Genomic DNA, 22,055 nt, shown 5'->3' with positions numbered 1-22,055 from the left:
AGATGGCCTTTATTCTGCAGGGGGCAAGGTTCTGTATGGGGGGGCGCTTCATGCCTTTCCTACAGCAGTGGCTGCTGCCCTTTGTCAGGCCTGCACTACTGAGGAAGGGTTTCTCTTGTCCCCTGTTCTGCCTCCTATTTTCCTCATGAACACTCAATGTAGATCCATGGAGAAGAATCTGAGTAGGTGTGAAGTTCCCTTGTGCCTATGGCTCCCAGAGGTTCTACATCCTCACAGTAGTCCACATTCATCTTTTAGCAATCTGTTGAAAATTTAAACAGAATTTCTAAGATCAGCTTGATGGAACCCGACATTTCCCTCTCTCATATTCTCCCATGGGTGAGAAAATGTTCACGACCTGTCTCTCTTTAGATGTTTATGTGTTTTCTTGGATGCTAGGCTACTTGGTTGTGAGGCGACCTCAGCTCTCTAATTGGCTCAAGAAAAGTTATACTTTTGCCATTTATCTTTTATTGTTCTTAGAATGGGATTGATACATTCTGGCCTTCTACATTTTAGGAGGAAATATAATATGTGTGTGGTTCTGAACCATAGGTGATTTTTGCCACCCAGGGGATATTTGGTAAAGTCTGGGAGCACTTGTCATGATAGGGAAGTGCTATGGCATCTAGTGGGTAGAGGCCAGGGATGCTGCTAAACATGTTACAATGCACTAGACAGTCTCCCACAATAAAGCATTATCCAGCTCAAAATGTCAACGGTGCTGAGGTAGAGAAAACCTGATAGATACACAAAGGATTTCTATTATTGTTCAGATCTAAATATTTAGAAATTCCTATTATTTTTTTTTCTTCAGAATCATGATTTATTTAGAAACTTGTTTCTTAATGGTTATCTTTTAGTTAGTAGATTTTAGGTAAATTGCATTGTGGTTAGAGGATGTGGGCTGTGTGACTCTGATCCTTTGAAACGTGTTAAGGCTTGTTTCATGGTCTTATATATGATTCATTTTATAAAGGTTGTATGTTTACTTACAAAGAACATGTCCCTTTGATCAGTTTTGTTAATCATATTTAATTTTTATACATCTATTTGATTTTTTAAATCTATTTGTTCTATCAATTACTGACAATGGTATGTTAAAATCACCCACCATGGTTAAAATTATTTTATATATTTTGAGGCTGTGTTCTTAAGTGCATATAAAAATCTTATGTATTTCTTCTGAAGTAAGACTTTGCTCATCATAAAGTGATTTTTTTTTTTTTTTGAGACGGAGTCTTGCTCTGTTGCCCACCTGGAGTGCAGTAGCACGATCTCGGCTCACTGCAACCTCCACCTCCCAGGTTCAAGCGATTCTCCTGCCTCAGCCTCCTGAGTAGCTGGGACTACAGGCACGCACCAACACACTCAGATAATTTTTGTATTTTTAGTAGAAACGGGGTTTCACCGTGTTGGCCAGGATGGTCTCGATCTCTTGACCTTGTGATCTGCCTGCTTCGGCCTCCCAAAGTGCTGGGATTACAGGAGTGAGCCACTGCGCCTGGCCCAAAGTGATACTTTTTATGTCTAATAATGCTTTCTATTTAAAAGTGAATCAAAACCAGCTTTCCTTTGGTTAAAACTTGCTTGGCATACCTTTTCCATCTTTTTTTGCTTTCAGTTTTTTAATATCCTTATATTTTAAATATATTGTTTATAAACAGAATATAGTTTCAACGTAAAGTTCCATTTAACAACCTCTTTCAACTGTACCACTTACTACATTTACAGTTATTGTAAATATACTCCTACATATAATCTTACAGTATTTCTTCTATGTTTATTTTTCTCTCCTTTGTTGCTTTATTTCTGATTGATTTGTCAGCTTTTATGTGCCACTTTTCCTTCTCTACCAGATTGGAAGTTGTATATTACATTTCTAGTTCTTTAGTTGTGACTCTAGTAATTATCACAGGCATACTTCAGTTATCAATATCTAACTTTAATCTAGGACTTTACCCAATTCCCTAACAATATAAACATCCTACTATACTTTAACTCCATTTATGCCCTCTCAACTTATGTACTATTATTGATAGGTATTTTAATTCTAACTTTTTTCTCTCTAAAACATATACTACTTTATTATATTTATTGTTTTATGCAGTGTTTGTTGAAATTTACTCTCTCAGACTGTCCATCCGAGGTTAACTGCACTTTCTGCCAGGTGAAGTGCAGTGAGAATTTTCTTTAGCAAGTCTGCTGTTAACAAAGTCTCTTGGTTTTTGTCTGAACATATTTTTAATTCACCCCTCTTCTTGAGAGACATTTTCATGTTAAGAAGGTATTAAATAGCTGGGCGTGGTGGCTCACGCCTGTAATCCCAGCACTTTGGGAGGCCGAGGAGAGTGGATCATGAGGTCAGGAGATTGAGACCATCCTGGCTAACACGGTGAAACCCCCTCTCTACTAAAAAATACAAAAAATTAGCCAGGTGTGGCAGCAGGCGCCTGTAGTCCCAGCTACTCGGGAGGCTGAGGCAGGAGAATGGCAAGAACCTGGGAGGCGGAGCTTGCAGTGAGCTGAGATCGAACCATTGCACTCCAGCCTGGGCGACAGAGCGAGACTCCGTCTCAAAAAAAAGAAGGTATTAAATTTGAAAGTTACTTTCTCTCAGCACATTGGACATGTTATCAATATCTCCTGAGTTTTTTTCATTGTTTTCTGCCTTTTTTGTTGCTGATTAAAATTAACTGTGATGTATCTTGTGGTAATTTCTTTTTATTTATTCTGAAATACATTGGGTTGTTGAACTTGTAGGTTGGTATTGTTCATCAAATTGGAAAAGTTGTCAACCATTATCACTTTAGATATTGTTTCTGGCCTTTCAGGCTTTTTAATTTACTCTTTTGTGTCTTTTAAGCTCTATATTATATTTTCCATCTCTTTGTCTCTCTAAGATATATTGTGGATAAATTTCTTTGATTCATGTTCTAGTTTACTAATTCTCTCTTCGGATGTCTGTAATCTGGTGGTTAAACCATCTACTAAATTTTACGTTTCAATTATTATATTTTCAATTTCCAGGCATTCTATTTGGGCCCTTTTTCAAATCTGTTTGTCCTTTCTTTATAGTTTCTTATTCCCTGCATGTTTAAGTTTAAAAATGACTGCATTTTTGCATTTTAAAACTTACTTCTGATAATTAGAGCATACAAGCACAGTTATTTATAGTTTGTTATAGTTTGTGCTGGGTCATTTCATTATCTAAATCCTTTCTGGGTCTATTTATTCTGTTTTGTGGATTGTTTTGATTTTTTTTTCTTGATGCTTTTTTTTGTTATGGATTAAGTTATTTACTTTTTTTTTTTTTGTGGGCTGCTCATTTTCCTTGGATTTCACTTATGATAATTCTATGAGGACTGGAATATAGGTCTAGAAGATATATAAATGTACTTTTCCCAAGTGTTTTGGAATACTACCAGTTTGAGATCATTCTAAATTAAATTCTTTGCTTGAGATCTTAAGAACTACTCAGGTAATGTGAATATGGGCTGTAAATTAGTGTGATACTTGTACTAGACTGTGATTCTACATTCTCAGGGATCATTTTTCCTCTATCACCTGCTCAATACTGAAGTTTAAAAAATGAAAGCTTTTTTTTTTTAGGAAAAATTCCCTCTTCCTGCACTGCCTCCTCTGTGTGTGCATGTGTGGTGCTGCCTCCTGTGTGTGTGCATGTGTGGTGCTGCCTCCTGTGTGTGTGCATGTGTGGTGCTGCCTCCTCTGTGTGTGCATGTGTGGTGCAGAGCTCGTTGGGTGGCTCAGCTTTATGATGAAAAGATCTTCTATGAGACTACTCATCTTGAGTAGGCCTGTTCCCTTTTTCCTATGAGGGCATGGAAAGCAAAGTTCAATTTCACTCCATGAGTTAAATATCCTCAGGACAAGAGCTAGCTGCAGCACTCTTCTTATTTTTTTAGTTCTTGTCTACATTTAGTTCTTGGTCTTAAGCATTTCTTACATTCTTACTAGATCATCACTATATTGCAGATTTAAAAAATACTTAATCAAGCATTTATGGTTGTTTTGATGGATGGTCAGTATAGGTACGTAGCCTGTCCATTGCTGAAACAGAAGTCTATTCATATATTCCAAAAAGATGGATAAGTCTGCCAAATAAGTTGACATCATCACAAATGATACGGCATACTTGAAATAGTATTCAAATATGTTCTGAATGGTTATACACTCATTAAGTAGTTGGTCATATGGATACATGTTGTATTTTTCCTTTCAATTTTTAAATTAAAGTTTAAATTAAAATTATCTAAGTGAAAAATGCAGTATTTCTTATAAGAGGTGTTCTTCCATACTTACAATGTAGTCTTTCATTGAGATCATTAAGGGACTCTAGGATCTTCTGTTCTTCAGCTGATAGTGTGCAGATGTTGAATTGTTGAGTTTTATTTAAAGGTAGATTTGATTTCTGTATCTGTTTGCTATTCAAGACAGTCAGAATCTCATCCTCCGGCACTGATGCTTTCACTAAGTTTTCAGCCATCAAAAACTCAGAAGTACTATCTGAAACTACAGAAACTTACATCAGTTATTCTTTGATCCCCTTTTGTCTTTGAGATCAGCCCTTATACATACTTACACATACTTAACTGTCTGTATGTATTCATATTACAAACAGAAACCTAGTAAATATCTGCTACTTTGATTTCATCTATCAGGATTCTCTATCTAGCATTTTCCCATCCTTCATTTTTAAAAAAAGGATATTGAAAATGAAAGCAGTGAGTTAATAAAAATTCCCAGAGTATGACTTAACTAAAGAAAAAAATATTTAATGTAGATAGTTTTTGTAATATGTTTATTATTCATTGGTCGTACAAAAAAGATGACAGAGACCATTTTTATAATAGTAGTTATAATGAATTATAAAAAAGTAAGACACAAAAAAGCTTAAGGAAACATTAGAAACTTTGATGATCAGCTGAACAGAACTGACAGCCTAGAAACAGATCCAGTTAGATATAAGAACATGTGATCAAAGAAGCATCAAAGACTTGACAGAAGGGAAAGATGATTTTATAAATTAGTTGTTGCTTATAAAAGAATTTGGGCTGGGTGCAGTGGCTCATGCCTCTAATCCCAGCACCTTGGAAGGCTGAGGCGGGTAGTTCACTTGAGGTCAGGAGTTCGAGAGCAGCCTGGCCAACGTGGTGAAACCTCGTCTCTACTAAAAATACAAAAATTAGCCAGGTGTTATTGTGGGCACTTATAATCCCAGCTACTTGGAAGGCTGAGGCAGGAGAAGCACTTGAACCTGGGAGGTGGAAGTTGCAGTGAGCTGAGATTACGCTACTGTGCTCCAGCCTGGGTGACAGACTCCGTCTCAAAAAAAAAAAAAAAAAAAAAAAAATCAATTCGTAGTTTTATTTCCCACTGTTTGTTAAAACAAATTCCAAAGACATTAAAGACAAACTTAAGGAATCAACCCATTAATTAAAGCAACCCTGAAGAAAATGAAACAAATGTTTCTGAATTTCTATATTGGGAAGGCTCTTCGACAAAGCTTAAAAGTAATGGAGAAATCAGTAAAAGAAAAAAGACTAAAACATGTTTATTTAAAGCCAGTCTTCCCTAATATACTTTAAATTTCTGAAGAGCAACATTTTGTATATTTTGTTCATTATTATAAATGTTAAGTATTACTTATTCAAAAATTGGGACTAGATGTGTTTCAGGTTTTGGATTTTTTTAGAATTTTGGATATTTGCATACACATGAGATATGTTGGTGATGAGACCTAGGTTTAAACATGAAACTTGGCTGGGTGTGGTGGCTCATGCCTGTAATCCTGGCACTTTGGGAGGCTGAAGTGGGTGGATCACCTGAGGTCAGGAGTACAAGACCAGTCTGGCCAACATGGTGAAGCCTCGTCTCAACTAAAAATACAAAAATTACCCAGGTGTGGTGGCATACGCCTGTCATCCCAGCTACTTGGGAGGCTGATGCAGGAGAATTGCTTGAACTTGAGAGGTGGAGGTTGCAATGAGCTGAGATTGCACCACTGCACTCTAGCCTAGGTGACAGAGTGAGACTCTGTTTCAAAAAAAAAAAAAAGAAAAAAAAAATGAAACTCATTTATGTTTCGTATATACCTTATACACATACCTGAGGTAATTTTATGTAACATTTTAAATAATTTTGTCCATGAAACCAAGTTGGTGTATATTGAACCATCAGAAAGCAAAGCTATCACTGTATCAGCAATCTATGTGGATGATCTGTGGTTGTCTGGCATCACTGTTATTCCTGACTCCGAATTTATATCTACTGAAAAGCAATAATGTTCTTACACCTATTCACACATAAGTACTTAACAGTAAAAAATAAGATGTATTCTTCATACCCTGAGAAAATAATGTGTTCAGAGCAACTAAGCACCACAGTAACATCACCAGAATTCCTGTGTCAGCTGTTCAGCAACAGCAACAAGGAACAATGGCAGGCTTCCAACCTTAGGTATTATGTTACATTTTGATCAAATGGTTACTGTACACTGTATTTTCTTTTTTTAGGTGAGAAGAAACATCAGAAGCAGCTGAGGCACAAGGAAGTGGGTCCTCTAGGGATGAGGAAATATTCTGCTAGATGACCTTAAAAACTGTTTCTTCCAGAGTCTTTTGCCTTAACATTTACAATGGTTTTTTTTTTTTTTTTTTTTTTTGGTCTTTGATTTTATAAACCGGCATAATTTCTTCTTGTTATGAGTGCACACTGCTCTAGTCGTTCAATAAACCCATCACGCATTTTCATCATATTGTCAATTGGCACTTTTTTTTTTTTTTTTGCAGTGTTAACAATGTCATTATCATCACTATTATCACAATCATCTTAATTCAGAGCTCTTTTGGCTATTTCACCATTGGTCAATGAAAACACCTGGAGTCTTATTATCGATGTTAATAACCTCTTTGATATCCAGTTCTTCCAGCTTACTGATAGACTCTCAAGGTATATTTTTTGCTTATGTAATGATGTCAGACATCATTTTTTTCTCACTTGACATATGGAATCCTTCAGTCACTACCTTGTTCATCATCATCACTGAATATAGTTGCAGGCCAGAGGTTGTGCCAGGAATGCACAATTGTGTCTTCAGTCCCTGTGTTTCAAGTGTTTGCAACAGCATGTATGGCATCCTTCATGCTAAACTCATTTTGAAAACCTTCTACATCCACACCTCTGTTCACTGTTGCTGGCATGCTGTTCAAGAAAGTGTTTATATACATTTACTCTTCATCTATCTAAGGATACTCTGGTCACACGGCTGAATTAATGAAGTAATATTTGGGGGAAAACACATGGCAAAAACATTATTTTTGATGAGAATTTCAGCTGGAGGATGAACAGAACAGTTGTCAAAGAATAACAAAATCTTGCAGTCATCATTCGATCCAGCTTCCCTGATATAAAATGTTTGTGAAACCATGGCCGGGCGCGGTGGCTCAAGCCTGTAATCCCAGCACATTGGGAGGCCGAGACGGGCGGATCACGAGGTCAGGAGATAAAGACCATCCTGGCTAACACGGTGAAACCCTGTCTCTACTAAAAAAATACAAAAAAAAAAAAAAAAACTAGCCTGGCGAGGTGGCAGGCGCCTGTAGTCCCAGCTACTCAGGAGGCTGAGGCAGGAGAATGGCGTAAACCCGGGAGGCGGAGCTTGCAGTGAGCTGAGATCTGGCCACTGCACTCCAGCCTGGGCGACAGAGTGAGACTCCGTCTCAAAAAAAAAAAAAAAAAGTTTGTGAAACCAATCAGAAAAGATGTCCCTGGTGATCCATGTCCTTTTGTTAGCATATTAATGGACTGGTAAGAAATTCACTCCTTGAAAACAGTGAGGACACAAGATTTTGTCTATCATAGCAAGTTTACACTTAGGTGTGACTGAGTCATTAGCACACCCCAGCAGTTATTCTGTTATTCTTAATTCTTATAGGGGCTGTCTCATCAGCTATAGTCAATGTCTTTCTTGAGTAACAACACCAAGACAGTGATATTTCATCAGCAACATATACTTGTTCTGGTGTCAGATTTTCATCAGTGATGACCTTGGCAAACTCTTCAATTAATTTCTCTGCTGCTTTGTAGAGAAAATTGTGCTGCTTGATCACCACAAATCTTTAAAAATAATGCTGTGTCTTAAATGCTGTGTCTATAACCAGCCTGTTGAATATTCATAGTTCTCTTCAATTTTCAGTTCATCATGATAGATCTTTGCTTGTTTCATGATCAGCATATCATTAAGTGGCACATGTTCACTGCGACGCTGAGGGATCCACTCTTTGACTTCATGGTTGAAATCCTATGCAGAGTTTTTATATTTTGCATTAACTTCTGTTCATCTCTTCCAAAACAGAACTTCAACAGTTTATCCTTCTGTTTCTTCACGTCATATATTGTGGTCTTTCCAATACCATCCTTTTCTATATGACATTTTACACTATGTTGCTCGTCTAGTTTCTCCAACAGTTTGACTTTCTGTGCTATTGATAAACGGAAATGTTTCCTTTTTTTTTTAATCACTGCTACCCACAGGGGTATCTTCAGGTCTTTTTTATATTTTCAACAATATCTTTACACCACAAAGCAGAGAAAAAGCAAAAAAAAAAAAAAATATATATATATATAGTGAGTAACGCATGTAGGTCTTGGCCCCATGTGGGGCCTTGTGGGGAATCTGCCATTGGTACATATACCATTTTATTACTGCCTGTGAGGATGCTTACATGGGGGAATCCGGGTGTGCATGGAACAGATATAGTGCAGCTGAAGAGGGTTGAGAGGATCTTTTTTCCCCTTGGGGATGCTAAATAAACTGTGTGGCATGAGCCTGTGTTTTAGCTGTTACCCATCACATGAAGTCAGGTGTAAAATTTTCCATTTGTGGTATAATATCAGGGGTCAAAAAACTTTGGACTTTGGAGCATTTTTGATTTGGAAATATTTGGATTAGGGATATTCAACATGTACATCCAATACCTACTTACAAGCAGAAGATTAGCTCTCAATAAACATTTATTGAATGAACAAATAAAAATTAAAACTTATGTGAAAATACAATATAAATAGAATAACATGCAAATAGTAAAGTAGTGAAAACATCTTCAACTAATATAAGAATTAGAATCCTTGATAGCTAAAGAATTTGCAGACATTAGTAAGAAAATTTCAAACGCTAATATCTAAGCTAAGAAAAAAGAGTACAAAGAGACAGTTCACCAAAAAATACACAGAAAAGCAATTAAGCATAATATTAATGAAAGGTATAGAAATCAAAACTAACATAATACTATTTTTTTATCTATAGCAAATATGAAAAGATTCTACCTCAAGTTGACATACAACACTGGACATATACTACTAGAACAATTTTGAATAATACTTTTCTGGAAAATACTTTAGTAATATATATGAAAAGCCATATCAATGCTTATTACTTTTGATCCAGTATTCATTTAATACACAGAGTTTAATTCAATAAATATTTACTGGGTGGCATTTACATGTCAGTTACTGTAATTTTAATTCTGGAAATCTAACCTACAGAAATAAGTAAAAATCAGAAAATAACTTGATGTAGAAAGATGTTCAATACATTATTATTTAGAATAAAGAAACACTGACAATGACCAGAGGTGAGGAGAGTTCAGGTTCTAAATGGTGGTTTAACAATTACATAATACATTAGCATCTGAGAATAGGCATACAAGAAAAAAAAATCACTGGGAACAAAGATCAGAGGAAAATGTTTAAACTAAAACGTACCTTCTTCAACATAAGAAGTACCCCTTGTAGTTTGTTTTGGCTCACTTGAACTTAGCTGGGCACTTTGTCCACAATTCTACAAAAATAGAAAATTGAATTAAAACATATTTCCATATTTAACATTCATAAGTACATGAACTTTTAAAAAACATTTAATTGCTATACATATTTTCAGCTATAATTGTTCACGTAACTTGTATATTACATTTTTTAGAGCTGAATTCAAGAACTATTATAATAAATAATTTCTATGGTAACAGAATATTATGAATAATGTTTTATGTCCACTAAAAAATTTCAGGTTATGATATTGTCCTGGATATTTGGAAGAGGTAAAGTGAGTAGGATGGTAATCAAAAGTGCTAATTAGGCCAGCACAGTGGCTCATGCTTATAATCCCAACACTTAGGGAGGCCGAGGTGGGCGGATCACAAGGTCAGGAGATCGAGACCATCCTGGCTAACCCGGTGAAACCCCGTCTCTACTAAAAAATACAAAAAACTAGCTGGGTGAGGTGGCGGGTGCCTGTAGTCCCAGCTACTTGGGAGGCTGAGGCAGGAGAAAGGCGTAAACCCGGGAGGCGGAGCTTGCAGTGAGCTGAGCTCCGGCCACTGCACTCCAGCCTGGGCGCTAGCGAGACTCTGTCTCAAAAAAAAAATACAAAAAATTAGCCGGGAGTGGTGGCACACACTTGTGGTCCCAGCTACTTGGAAGGCTGAGGCAGGAGAATCACCTGAACCCAGGAGGTGGAGGTTGCAGTGATCTGAGATTGCGCCACTGCACTCCAGCCTGGGCGACAGATCGAGACTCTGTCTCAAAAATAAAAGAAGTGCTAATTAAAGAAAAGGTAAGAAATTACCTTAAAGTTTATAACCTAGTTGGTTTCTCATTGTAAGCGTGAATCACAACTATTAGCCAAAAGCATCTGACTACAGCTAATGCCAAGGATAGGTGATTATCTTATATGACAAAACTTAAAACACAAATAGCTGCCCCAATGCTGCACAGAACCTTGAAAATGGAAGTCTCAGAACACTGGCAAAAAGTGTACGCATCCAACACTTTCTGAGAGATACCAACTTCCCTTCCCTGAATATGGTCTACCTCCTTCTTTATTACCATTCTGTTTCACTTTAAGAAATAATTGTTTTCTGTCAGATAAAACTGCCTGGCTATGACTATACGTAACTTTTGTTCAATCTGATCTGATGAGAAACTGCAGATTTTTGCAACAGCTCTCCTTCAGTAGATCTCACAGTCTTGTTTGATCTCCATTATAGACTTGAGAAACCTTGGACTGAAATCCTGGTGCAAACCTTTTCTACCCTTTCTACCTTTCACTTATCTCTTTGAGATTTTCTCCATATAGATGTCATGGGCTGGAGAAAATCCGGTATGATAACATGCATTTCCTAATACAAGGTGACAAGGGCCACTGCTGTAGTAACTGAACCCTTGCTTAGGCTCTGGAACAAAAAACAAAAACGAAAACAAGTCAAAATAATAAGGATGAAAAAATTTGATTCAGGAACACTGACCTATTCTTAGGCTAACAAGTGTTTGGAAGGTATGTAAGTGGATGGGTGAAGATCTGTATGTGAAAGTGGAAGGGAGGCTTCTGAAAAGGACAAAAATGGGCTCTAAACATATTAAGAATGCGAAAGAGCAAGAGACAGAAGAATAGAATAAGACCTAGTAAAATAAAAATGAATTTACAGAGGGCACTAATAACAGGCATTTAAAATTTTGTTAGTTCGTTTTCTTGGTTATAATTACATATTACTTTTAAATTTATAATATATTAATGAAAATAAGGAAAAAATAAGGGTAAAGATTTTTTGCATTGTGCATTTTGAGATGTTGGATGGGAACACAGCAGTTGAAATGGAAGGACTTATTAGGCATTATTGTATTTGTAATCAGGAAGTTATATCTGTAATTAACCATTACACTATTAAGCAATAAAAATATATAGGTAATAGGATTAACTTTTTTTACATAAATATTCAACTAAATGACTTGTTTTGCTGATAAGATTACATCATTGTTGATTATTCTCCATGTAATAATCTTATCCATATAAAAATCAGTACTTTCTATAATATACAAATCATAGCACCTTCAACCAGTAACTTGGAATATAAATTCTTCATAAGGCATTTTATTATAAATATTCCAGTTTTATTTTAAAAAGTCAGAGTGACATTTAAAGTGGAAACTCCCAAGTGAAATGCTATTTACTTATCTATCTAGACTTTTAATATTCTAAAGTCAATCCCTGGATCAAGTTAGACCTCTAGAAAATGCCATATTTGACTTCATTTACTTAGCTCTTACAGAATTACCTCCATTTATTTTAATTTTATTTCATTTTTTTGAGAGACAGGGTCTTGCTCTGTCACCTGGGCTGGAGTACACTGGCACAATTATAGTTTACTGCAGCCTCAAACTCCTGGGCTTATGCATCCTCCCACCTCAGCCTCCCAGGTAGCTGGGACTATAGGCATGCACTAGCATGCCTGGCTAATTTTTTTATTTTTACTTTTGTGGAGATGAGGTCTTGCTATGTTACCCATGCTGGTCTTGAACTCCTGGGCTCAAGTAATCCTCCTGCCTTGGCCTCCCAAACTGCTGGGACTACAGGCATGAGCCACCACGCCTGGCCATTATTTAAAAATTGCTATTATGCTGTTTACTTTTTTTGAAGATCTCTATCTCAAATAGTCATATTAAACTCTTTATTTATTTGTTGTGGAACTGTTGTTAGGAGCATATTCATTATGTATTTCAAAGTTCCCTATGAAAGGTCCTCAGTGGGAAATGTTTTTTAAAATTGTATCCCAAACAACAACATCATCATCAATATCCCTTGAGAAGTATATAACTCATCTAATTTTCCTTTTTGCCACGTCTTCCAGGAAGCTTAGACACAAATAGGATATTTAATCGCATGAAACTATAGTTGTCTTTATGATTAGCATGCTTGCGTTTTTCTTTTTGAGATGGAGTCTTGCTTTTGTTGCCCCGGCTGGAGTGCAATGGTGCGATCTCAGCTCACTGTAACCTCCGCCTGCTAGGTTCAAGCAACTATCCTAACTCAGCCTCCCAGTTGCTGGGATTACAGGCATCTGCCACCACTCCTGGCTAATTTTTCATATTTCTAGTAGAGACAGGGTTTCACCATGTTGGTCAGGCTGGTCTTGAACTCCTGACCTCAGGTTATCCACCCGCCTTGGCCTCCCAAAGTGCTGAGATTACAGGTGTGAGCCACCGTGCCTGGCCTAGCATACTTGTTTCTTCTATCCAGGTCTCTAATTTACCTTTCTTTCTTTTTTAAGTGCATATTTAAATAGCTTTGTTGAATTTTGTTGTGAATGACCTCATTTTTTCCAGCATTGGCTATCAATAACAACAAATAAAATAATAATGATTTAGAGTTGGTTTAAAGCTTTCATTGGTAACTGATTATATAGGCTAACTAGAATGCAGCAAGCAGGTATAGTGGAATAATTTCCTAGCATAAAGATTCCAAGACTGCTTCATAAACGGCTTTGGCTATATTTATGTTATGGTATACAGTCTTTAAGAACCTCTGTTTTCCAAGCAATTTTTTAATATTGAATAGAGATTTTGATTAATATTGTACTTACATTAATTTGCTCACTGTCCTTCTGTCCTACAGATCCAGGGTTTTGTCTTTTCTGCTCTAAAATATTTCTTCGCTTAGTTTCAACAATTCGTTTTCTTCTCGTAACAGTAGACCCTTGAACAAATGCCAGCACAATGTCAAAAATTATGCAGGTTGAGTAGCCAATATATATCCACTGCAAACTTTCAAGTTACTTTCAAACATCAAGAAAACTTTGTAAGTTTAATTTATTCAGTTGGCATACTTTATTGAGCTCCTCTTATATGTTCTATGCATGGCACAGTTAAAATGTTGAATTCAACCAAATCCTTGCTTCTGAGGGGTTTATAGTTTAGAGCAGTAACCTCCAGAGCATGATGCAGAACACCAGAAGACTGTGTGACATAATCCACTGGTGTGCTGGAAGAACATATTAGAATTCCAATTCATATTTATTATCTAAAAATTAGAAGTAAAACTTCACTCATGTAATATACGATTGACACTGGCACCCTGGTTATTTTGCAAGGTGGATGCTCATGTAATGCATGAAGTAAACTCAGTTATCTTAAGAGTCAAAATTCCAAGTGTGAGAGGTTGACAGTGGTGTCATGATTCATTAGCTCTCGTTAGCTTCCTGCAATGTACTAAAAATTATGTGTACCCAGGTAAGTGAACTTATGCATATCTTACAGTATCTTAACAAGCCCTCACAAAATAACCAAGTGGCTAAAATAACTTTTGTAGGGCTTCTACTATAGCTTTGGTATTTATTATTTAAGGTGAGTTGTAGGTACATGAATGCTTATTATACTATTTTTCTTTGCTTTTTTTTTTGAGACAGAGATTTGCTCTGTCGCCCAGGCTGGAGTGCAGTGGTGCAATCTTGGCTCACTGCAACTTCTGCCTCCCGGGTTCAAGTGATTCTCCTGCCTCAGCCTCCTGAGTAGCTGAGACTACAGGTGCCTGCCACCACGCCAAACTAATTTTTGTATTTTTAGTAGAGATGGGGTTTCACCATGTTGGCCACGATGGTCTTGATCATAAGGAAATCTAATACTGCATGTTCTCACTTATAAGTGGGAGCTAAACTTTGAATACACATGGTCATAAAGAAGGGAACAACAGACACTGGGGCTTACTTCAGAGTGCAGGGCGGGAGGAAAGCGAGGACTGGAAAACCACCCTTGGGTACTATGCTTACTTCCTAGGTGACAAAATAATCTGTACACCAAAACCTAGTGACATGCAATTTACCTATATAACAAAGTGCACATGTACTCCTGAACCTAAAAGTTAAAAAAGAAACAACAACAAAAAAATAAATGAAGGAGGGGGGAAGATAAATAACTTGCCCAAGGCCATAGAGCCAGTAAGGGGCAAAGCTGGGATTCAGCTCCAATTAGTTGGGTTCTAAAATCTAAACTTCTAGCTCCTACACATATGCTAGTAATTTTCATTCTGATTTGACTGTGTCTCACAGAAATAAATGTATTTTGCATTGTGACCTTGGATACATACATAGTTTTATAAAATATATTTATCCTCACAACATATGATACTTTCTGGTAGTTTCCATTCTAGAATATTCTAATTCTAAAATTAGACTTCATTAAAAAAATACTGGTTACCAGTCGTTGATTTCACAATTGACGAACGAGTCATGTCCCACAGTTTAAAAAGCACTGTATTATGCTTATTTCCACCTGTATCAATATGCTAAATGCTACATATGCAAAATATTATAGTTTCCACTGAGATTATTTCGGCAGCAATATAGTTTCTATGTTGTTTTCTATTCTTGGAATTTTCTTCCTCTAAATCTTGAGAAGTCCTCATCTTTATCTAAAAAGCTTTAAACACCTTGCATAAAAATTCCCTTATTCATGTAACTGCTGTGTCAAGGTTTTATCTCATCCCTCAGTCTGCTCATCAATCTTCTGAAGTCACTTTTGTACTTTCTTGATTGAATTATTTATCTTTGTGCTTTATTGTTCTTTGTAGTTTTGTGGATTGTAAATTATTGATTGCAGTTAAAGACACAGTATATGCCTGAAACAGTTTATGTATTTTTCTGTTCATATATATGTGCTTAAATATTATCTAACAATTAATACAATAGTTGAGAATCTTGCTATTTTTGCAAAAATAATGTAGCTTGCACTGGTATCTCTGGCCAAATTCCTAGTTTCATATGAAAATTCTAGATATGATAGTTTCACTACCACAACTCAAAATAAAGCAACTAATTTTCAATAAAGCATTATATTTTTTAAAATCTGTAGTATTCTTAATTGTAAACACACACAAAAAAACCGGAGACAATCTCAGAATTATAGTTTTGGGAAAAATCTTAGAAGTTAACTAGTTCAACCTGTAACCTATGGATCTAAATTACTCACAGGTGGACGTTCAACTGCTGCTTGAATGCAATAGTGATGAGGAGCCACTACCTCATGGGGGCATCCTCTTCCTTTGCTGGATAGCTCAAATCCTTCCTTATGCTGAGCTGAAAACCTCTCTGCAATTTTTACCCTTTCATTTCAGTTCTGTTTACTCCTTCTTTGTAATAAGCCTTCAAATATTTGTACACAGCTGTCATGTCTCTTAGGCTTGTGTTTCTTTAACTGACTTTTAGACTGAATCTCTCCTCTCATAGCCCTGGGTAATCCAGTTTGTTTATAATTCCTTAAAATATATATTATAAAAGGACATAAAGTACAGCAGTACTTCTAAAGATCTGCTTGTTACTGCCTAAAATTATTATCCATCACCTAGGTATTAAGCCCCGGATGCATTAGCTATCCTGATGCTCTCCCCTCCCCACTCCAAGACTCTAGTGTGTGTTGTTCCCCTCCCTGTGCCCACGTGTTCTCATTGTTCAGTTCCCATTTATAAGTGAGAACATGTGGTGTTTGATTTTGTGTTCCTGTGTTAGTTTGCTGAGGATAATGGCTTCTAGCTTCGTCTATGTTCTTGCAAAGGACATGATGTCGTTCCTTTTTATGGCTGCATAGCATTCCATGGTGTATATGTACCACATAATTAGAAACCATTTTACACTGTACGACTGAAAAACATTAAAAAGTTTATCAGACTTTTGGTGAAGATGGAGTAAAGGCAACTTTCATATATTACTCTGGAAAACAATTTGGATTACCTAGTAAAGCTGAAAATACACATACCATATGGCTCAGCAACATGTGCATCAGTAGATGTACAAAGCTGTTCTTGGAAGAATTATTCATAAAAGGACGAAACTAGAAGCAACCCAAATGTCCAATGCCAGGAGAATGAAAACATTGTTTGAACATTCATATAATTGAATGTGACTGTAGCAATGAATATGAAGTCTAGCCAACTAATCAATCTAAAAACCAAAGTTGATTGCAATGCATTCATATGTGGCAAAATTATCAAGAAAATCATGGAATAATTAACATGATTTTTTTTTTTTTTTTTTTTTGAGATGGAGTCTCACTCTGTCGCCCAGGCTGGAGTGCAACAGCACGATCTCGGCTTACTGCAACCTCCACTTCCCAGGTTCAGGTGATTCTCCCACCTTAGCCTCCGGAGTAGCTGGGACTAAAGGTGCGCGCCAGCACATCCGGCTAATCTTTGTATTTTTAGTAGAGACAGGGTTTCACTATGTTGGCCAGGCTGGTCTTGAACTCCTGACCTTGTGATTCACCTGCCTCGGCCTCCCAAAGTGTTGGGATTACAGGTGTGAGCCACCGTGCCCAGCTTAACGTGAAATTCTTCATGGTGTTCACGTCTGTAACAGAGGAAGGGGATGCAGCTGGGAAGAAGCATATAGGGCTTCGTAGGTATTGGGATTTTTCTTTTCTTTCTTATTTTATGTTTTTTGGAGACTGAGTCTCGCTCTGTTGCCCAGGCTGGAGTGCAGTAACATGTTCTTGACACACTGCAACCTCTGCCTTGGGATTGAAGCGATTCTCCTGCCTCAGCCTCCTGAGTAGCTGGGATTACAGGCGCCCACCACCACACACAGCTAGTTTTTATATTTTTAGTAGAGACGGGGTTTCACCATGTTGGCCAAGCTGGTCTCAAACTCCTGGGATCAAGTGATCCACCTGCTTTGGCAACCCAAAGTGCTGGGATTACAGGTGTGAGCCATGGCACCTGGCCACTATTGGTGATTTTCTATTTCTAAAAGTGAGCAATGGGTAGAGGGTTCTCTTATTATTAGTCTTAACTTGTTCTTATATGCCACATACATTCTTTTCTATGTCAGATATATTTCACAATTAAAACTTTAAAAAGCATGCCAGGCACCATGGCTCACAACTGTAACCCCAGCTACTTGGGAGGCTGAAGCAGGAGGAGCTCTTCAGCTCAGGAATTCAAGATCAGCCTGGGCAATGCAGTGAGTCCCCATCTTAAAAAAAAAATAAAGGCAACCCCCCCCAAACTGTAAACAGTAAACTGAATGCAAATAAATGTATGACTTTATAGCTATTTCTGCTAAACTGAACTTTACTGGTTTTGATTTGCCAGTTCAGTTAGCCAGGATGATTGTGAAGCTTGCTTCCAGCCTCGATTTCATCGGTAACTTCCTTTGATACTCTGCACTATCCACAAATTGTATAGATTAATGTACTATTTTTTCCATGTATATTACTGAAAAAATTGTTGTTATTAAGAGTTTAAAAAAAACAAAGTAAGGCTGGGCACGGTGGCTCACACCTATAATCCCAGTACTTGGGAGGCCTAGGGAGGCAGAGCACCTGAGCCTGAGCTCAGGAGTTTGAGACCAGCCTGGGCAACATGGTGAGACTTCATCTGTACCAAAAATACAAAAAATTAGCCAGGTGTGGCGGTGCGTGCCTGTGGTCTCAGCTACTGAGAGGGCTGAGGTGGGAGGATCGCTTGACCTTGGGAGGCAGAGGTTGCACCAAGATCGTGCCATTGCACTCCAGCCCGGGTGACAGTGAGATCCCTGTCTCAGAAAAAAATAAACAAAGTAGCTCAATATTTAAGAACATAGATTCATAATGCCTTAATTTTGAGTATGCCACTTACACTAGCTATGCAATTTATACAGTCAGTTATCCTCTATGTGACCCAGTTTCCTCATCTATAAAATGGGTGTAAGAATATTACTCACCTCACAGATTTATTGGGAGGATTAACTTTGTTTCAATATTTAAAGTGCTTAGTGATTGGAACATAATAAATGTTACCTAATTTTTGCCTAGGATATTTCCTCATCTATAAAATGTGACAGTTTAAAGGAAATTGTCACATTGGTCCTTTCTAGTAATCAAATTTTTGATTCTGTGAAGATATTCTTAATAATTATTGGAAAAGAAAAAAGTATTCTTTTTGAAATCAGATTTAAATAATGTGTCAACATCATTTGGCTTTCAAAAAAATGGAAGTAGAATCTATGTATAGAAAAGTGCATGAATTGAAAATAAACAGATTATATATCCAAACCCAGATTTCACAGCCACTCATGTCAAGAAACTGAATATTACTAGCACCAAAAATGCTCCCCTCATTACCTGTTTCTATATACTCCCCTGCCATAATTTTACCTGTTTTTGATATAAATGGAGCAGAATATGCATTTTTATTGTGCAATATGGTTCTTTTACACAATATTAAGGTGTAAGGTATACCCACACTGCTGTTTTTCAGCAATAGCTCATTTATATTAGAGTATTTCATTAAATGAATAATGGAATTTAACTCTATTTATATATTATACTATTGAAGAGCATTTTGAGTTCTTTATATCTTCTGGATATAAGCCCTTTGTCAGTAATATGCATTACAAATATTCTCCCACTCTGTGGTTTGCCTTTTCAATCTGGTAATGGTTTTTTGGATGAAAATAGTCTCTCATTTTAAGAAAAATGAGCAGTGAAAGTATTTGATGAGGAAAGAGAAGTGGGGAAATTAGATGTTTGGGAAGGATGTTTGAAATAATTATTTCAAAGGAAGGACAGTGAATTTACGAGAGAAACAGTAGGAATACTCAGTAATGTTGCTCATCAGAAAATGTGGATCATAAATCTACAGTATAGCCAATATGCCTGGCACATTGGTATGAATTTTCTCTGCTACTTAAAAGGAGGCAGAGAAAAAGTAAATAATTTTTTCCCCTGGGTGGGGGAGGGTTGTTTGATTCCTGTGACAAAAAAGACCAAGAGGCAAAGAGCTTAGGATATTGGTAAAAGAACTATTGAAATGATGAACCTGGCCAGGCACAGTGGCTCATGCCTATAATCCTAGCACTTTGGGAGACCGAGTGGGAAGATGGCTTGAGCCCAGGAGTTCAAGACCAGCCTGGGTATCATAGGCAGACCCTGTCTCTATATAAAAAAATTAGTTGGGCATGGGGGTGTGTACCTGTAGTGCCTGAAAGGTTGAGGTGGGAGCACTGCTTGAGCCCAGGAGTCCCAGGCTGCACTGAGCCATGATCATGCCACTGTGCCCTAGCCTGGGGAACAAAGTGAGACCCCCCATCTCAAAAAAAGAAAAAAATAATAAAAAGAAAAAGAAATGGACCATTACATTTAAGCTGGGTAAGGAGTAGAAAATAAAGAGCTGATGAATTGGAAAGAAAGAGATAATGAATTGGAATGAGAAAGTAGAGAAAATAATGGACTGAAGAAGCCCAGTAGGGTAGAAGAATGGGAGGAGTAAGAGTAGGGAAAAGAGAGGAGAATGTGCTTAAGTAGAGGAGTGAGTGAGTTTGCTTACTATCTGGGTAACAGGATCCATACCCCAAACCTCAGCATCATGCAATATCCCCATATAACAAACATGCACATGTACCCTCTGTATCTAAATAAAAGCTGAAATAAAAAAAGAGAAGTTATGAATGTTGACGAGGTCCAGAATATAGCAAAGGGAATGGGTACTTGAGGCAGAATTGTACAGAAAGTTATTAGAGATGAAAAAGGAGTGAGGAAGATCAGGGTGTTTGCTCATCCATATAAAAGCTGAACTATCCAGTATGATGGCAAAGACTTTGTATGGAAATGAAGACTGTGAACCAAATATCAAAGCCATCGTTTAGGGGGGAAATAACTTGAGACATGAGGAGGTGGTATAGTTGAATGGCTTGGATCTAATTGGAAGAGGTTTTCCTAGAGAGTTATGCTAGAGTGTTCTGGAAATGCTAATTGAGAACAAGATGCTCTCTACAGCTGTCAACTCTGGATGCATAAGGGTATAAAAATAAAATGAACTGGCAAATAAAAGTGTAGGAAAAGAAATCCCACAAATGCTCACTGTACTATAATCCAGTATTAACAAAGAGTTCACATGAAGCATTTTATATTTAAACAGTTTTGGGAAAAAAGCTTAAATGACTGAACATACAAAATATTCAGTATTGTTAATATTGTTATATTTTTGAAGTATAATCACTGTATTAATATGTATAGATATTTACAACAGTGTGAATATTTAAGAACATTTAAGAATGTTAAAATTCATTATATTTTCCAATGTCCCTTATATGAAGGTCCGAGAGAGAAGTACCTCCTTTGATTAAATGTCGGGAAAATATTGGTTTCTCCAGATAAAATGTATCCCATTCCTTTATCAGAGAATCAGATAATTTTAATATGCTACCCTTTTGTACATATATTGGGAAACTGTAAGTTTCCTAATATTTTTCTTAATTAGCGGAGTGCGATATATGATATTTGCTTAATAACTATATTTACTATATGGTTTTAGTACAAAAAGCACAGGACTTGGAACCACAGAGATCTGGATCAAAATACCAATTCTGCTATTTACTAGCTCTTGACCTTGGATAATTCTGCTTACCTCTTTGCAAAACAGTGTCTTAAAAATATTTATTTCTCAGTATTATTAGAAGGTTTAAATCAGATAATAAGTATAAAACACTTAGTACTGTGACTGGTACAAGGTAGAAACTCAAAAAGGGTAACCATCATTATTTATTTTAGAATATTTAATCTGTATGATACCTTCATTTTTTGAAGTGTTGTGAAAACTAAAGTTACATTTTGAAATGACTGGATTAAAAAAATCGTAATTTTAGTGACAGAAACAGTTTTTTAAAATCTAGATTTTTGTAGACCAAGTAATGAAGATTATTAGATTATAGTGTCTGCATTTAGCTTCCCTTCCGCTAATGTGGCTTGTATCCATTCAATTCAAGTAGAGTCTGGGTGATTACTAAGTGCCAGACACTTGTTAGGATCTGGGGATACTGTGATGAATTACACAAATGTCCCTTGTCCTTAAAAACTCATGGTTTAATTGAAGATGACTTTGAATATTAAATTTTAAACTCTCATTATATATCAATATTTATTCATACCTTTGGAAAAACAAGAGTTGTTTTTCTGATTGCCTCCAGACTCCAGTCCTATTTCTCAATAGGCAACTGTTTCCTATTGGCAGGAAAATGTATTGCTTTCTAGTTTATTCCCTCATAGGAGGAAAGAAGTTTTATGAGAGTCAACTAGCTAGTAAGGGCAATGGCATTCTATAGAGATTAATTTTCAAAACTATTTCAAGGCAATGATATCATTTTTTTGCTCTCACAAAAACCAATAGAGCAGATAAAAGCGGAGCTACCACACTTTGGGAAAGGGAATGGGAGAATCAGGTATATCTAATTAATATT

At 36.7% G+C, this 22,055-nt stretch overlaps 1 protein-coding gene across 1 annotated transcript in view; it reads right to left on the bottom strand.

Annotated features, from left to right (window-relative positions):
* Positions 1–22,055, bottom strand: part of CEP126 (centrosomal protein 126) — a 79,354-nt gene that overhangs the window by 9,579 nt on the left and 47,720 nt on the right. The window contains exons 7-9 of the mRNA XM_025356427.1: positions 13,437–13,549; positions 9,787–9,862; positions 4,324–4,533 (exon numbers count right to left, since the gene is read on the bottom strand). Coding sequence (XP_025212212.1) covers positions 4,324–4,533; positions 9,787–9,862; positions 13,437–13,549 — 399 coding nt within the window. The remainder of the gene's footprint in view (positions 1–4,323; positions 4,534–9,786; positions 9,863–13,436; positions 13,550–22,055) is intronic.

This window comes from Theropithecus gelada, chromosome 14, assembly GCF_003255815.1.
Source record: "Theropithecus gelada isolate Dixy chromosome 14, Tgel_1.0, whole genome shotgun sequence".
In the NCBI taxonomy this organism is placed as follows: domain Eukaryota; kingdom Metazoa; phylum Chordata; class Mammalia; order Primates; family Cercopithecidae; genus Theropithecus; species Theropithecus gelada.
This window is presented reverse-complemented; position numbering and strand designations above follow the sequence as displayed.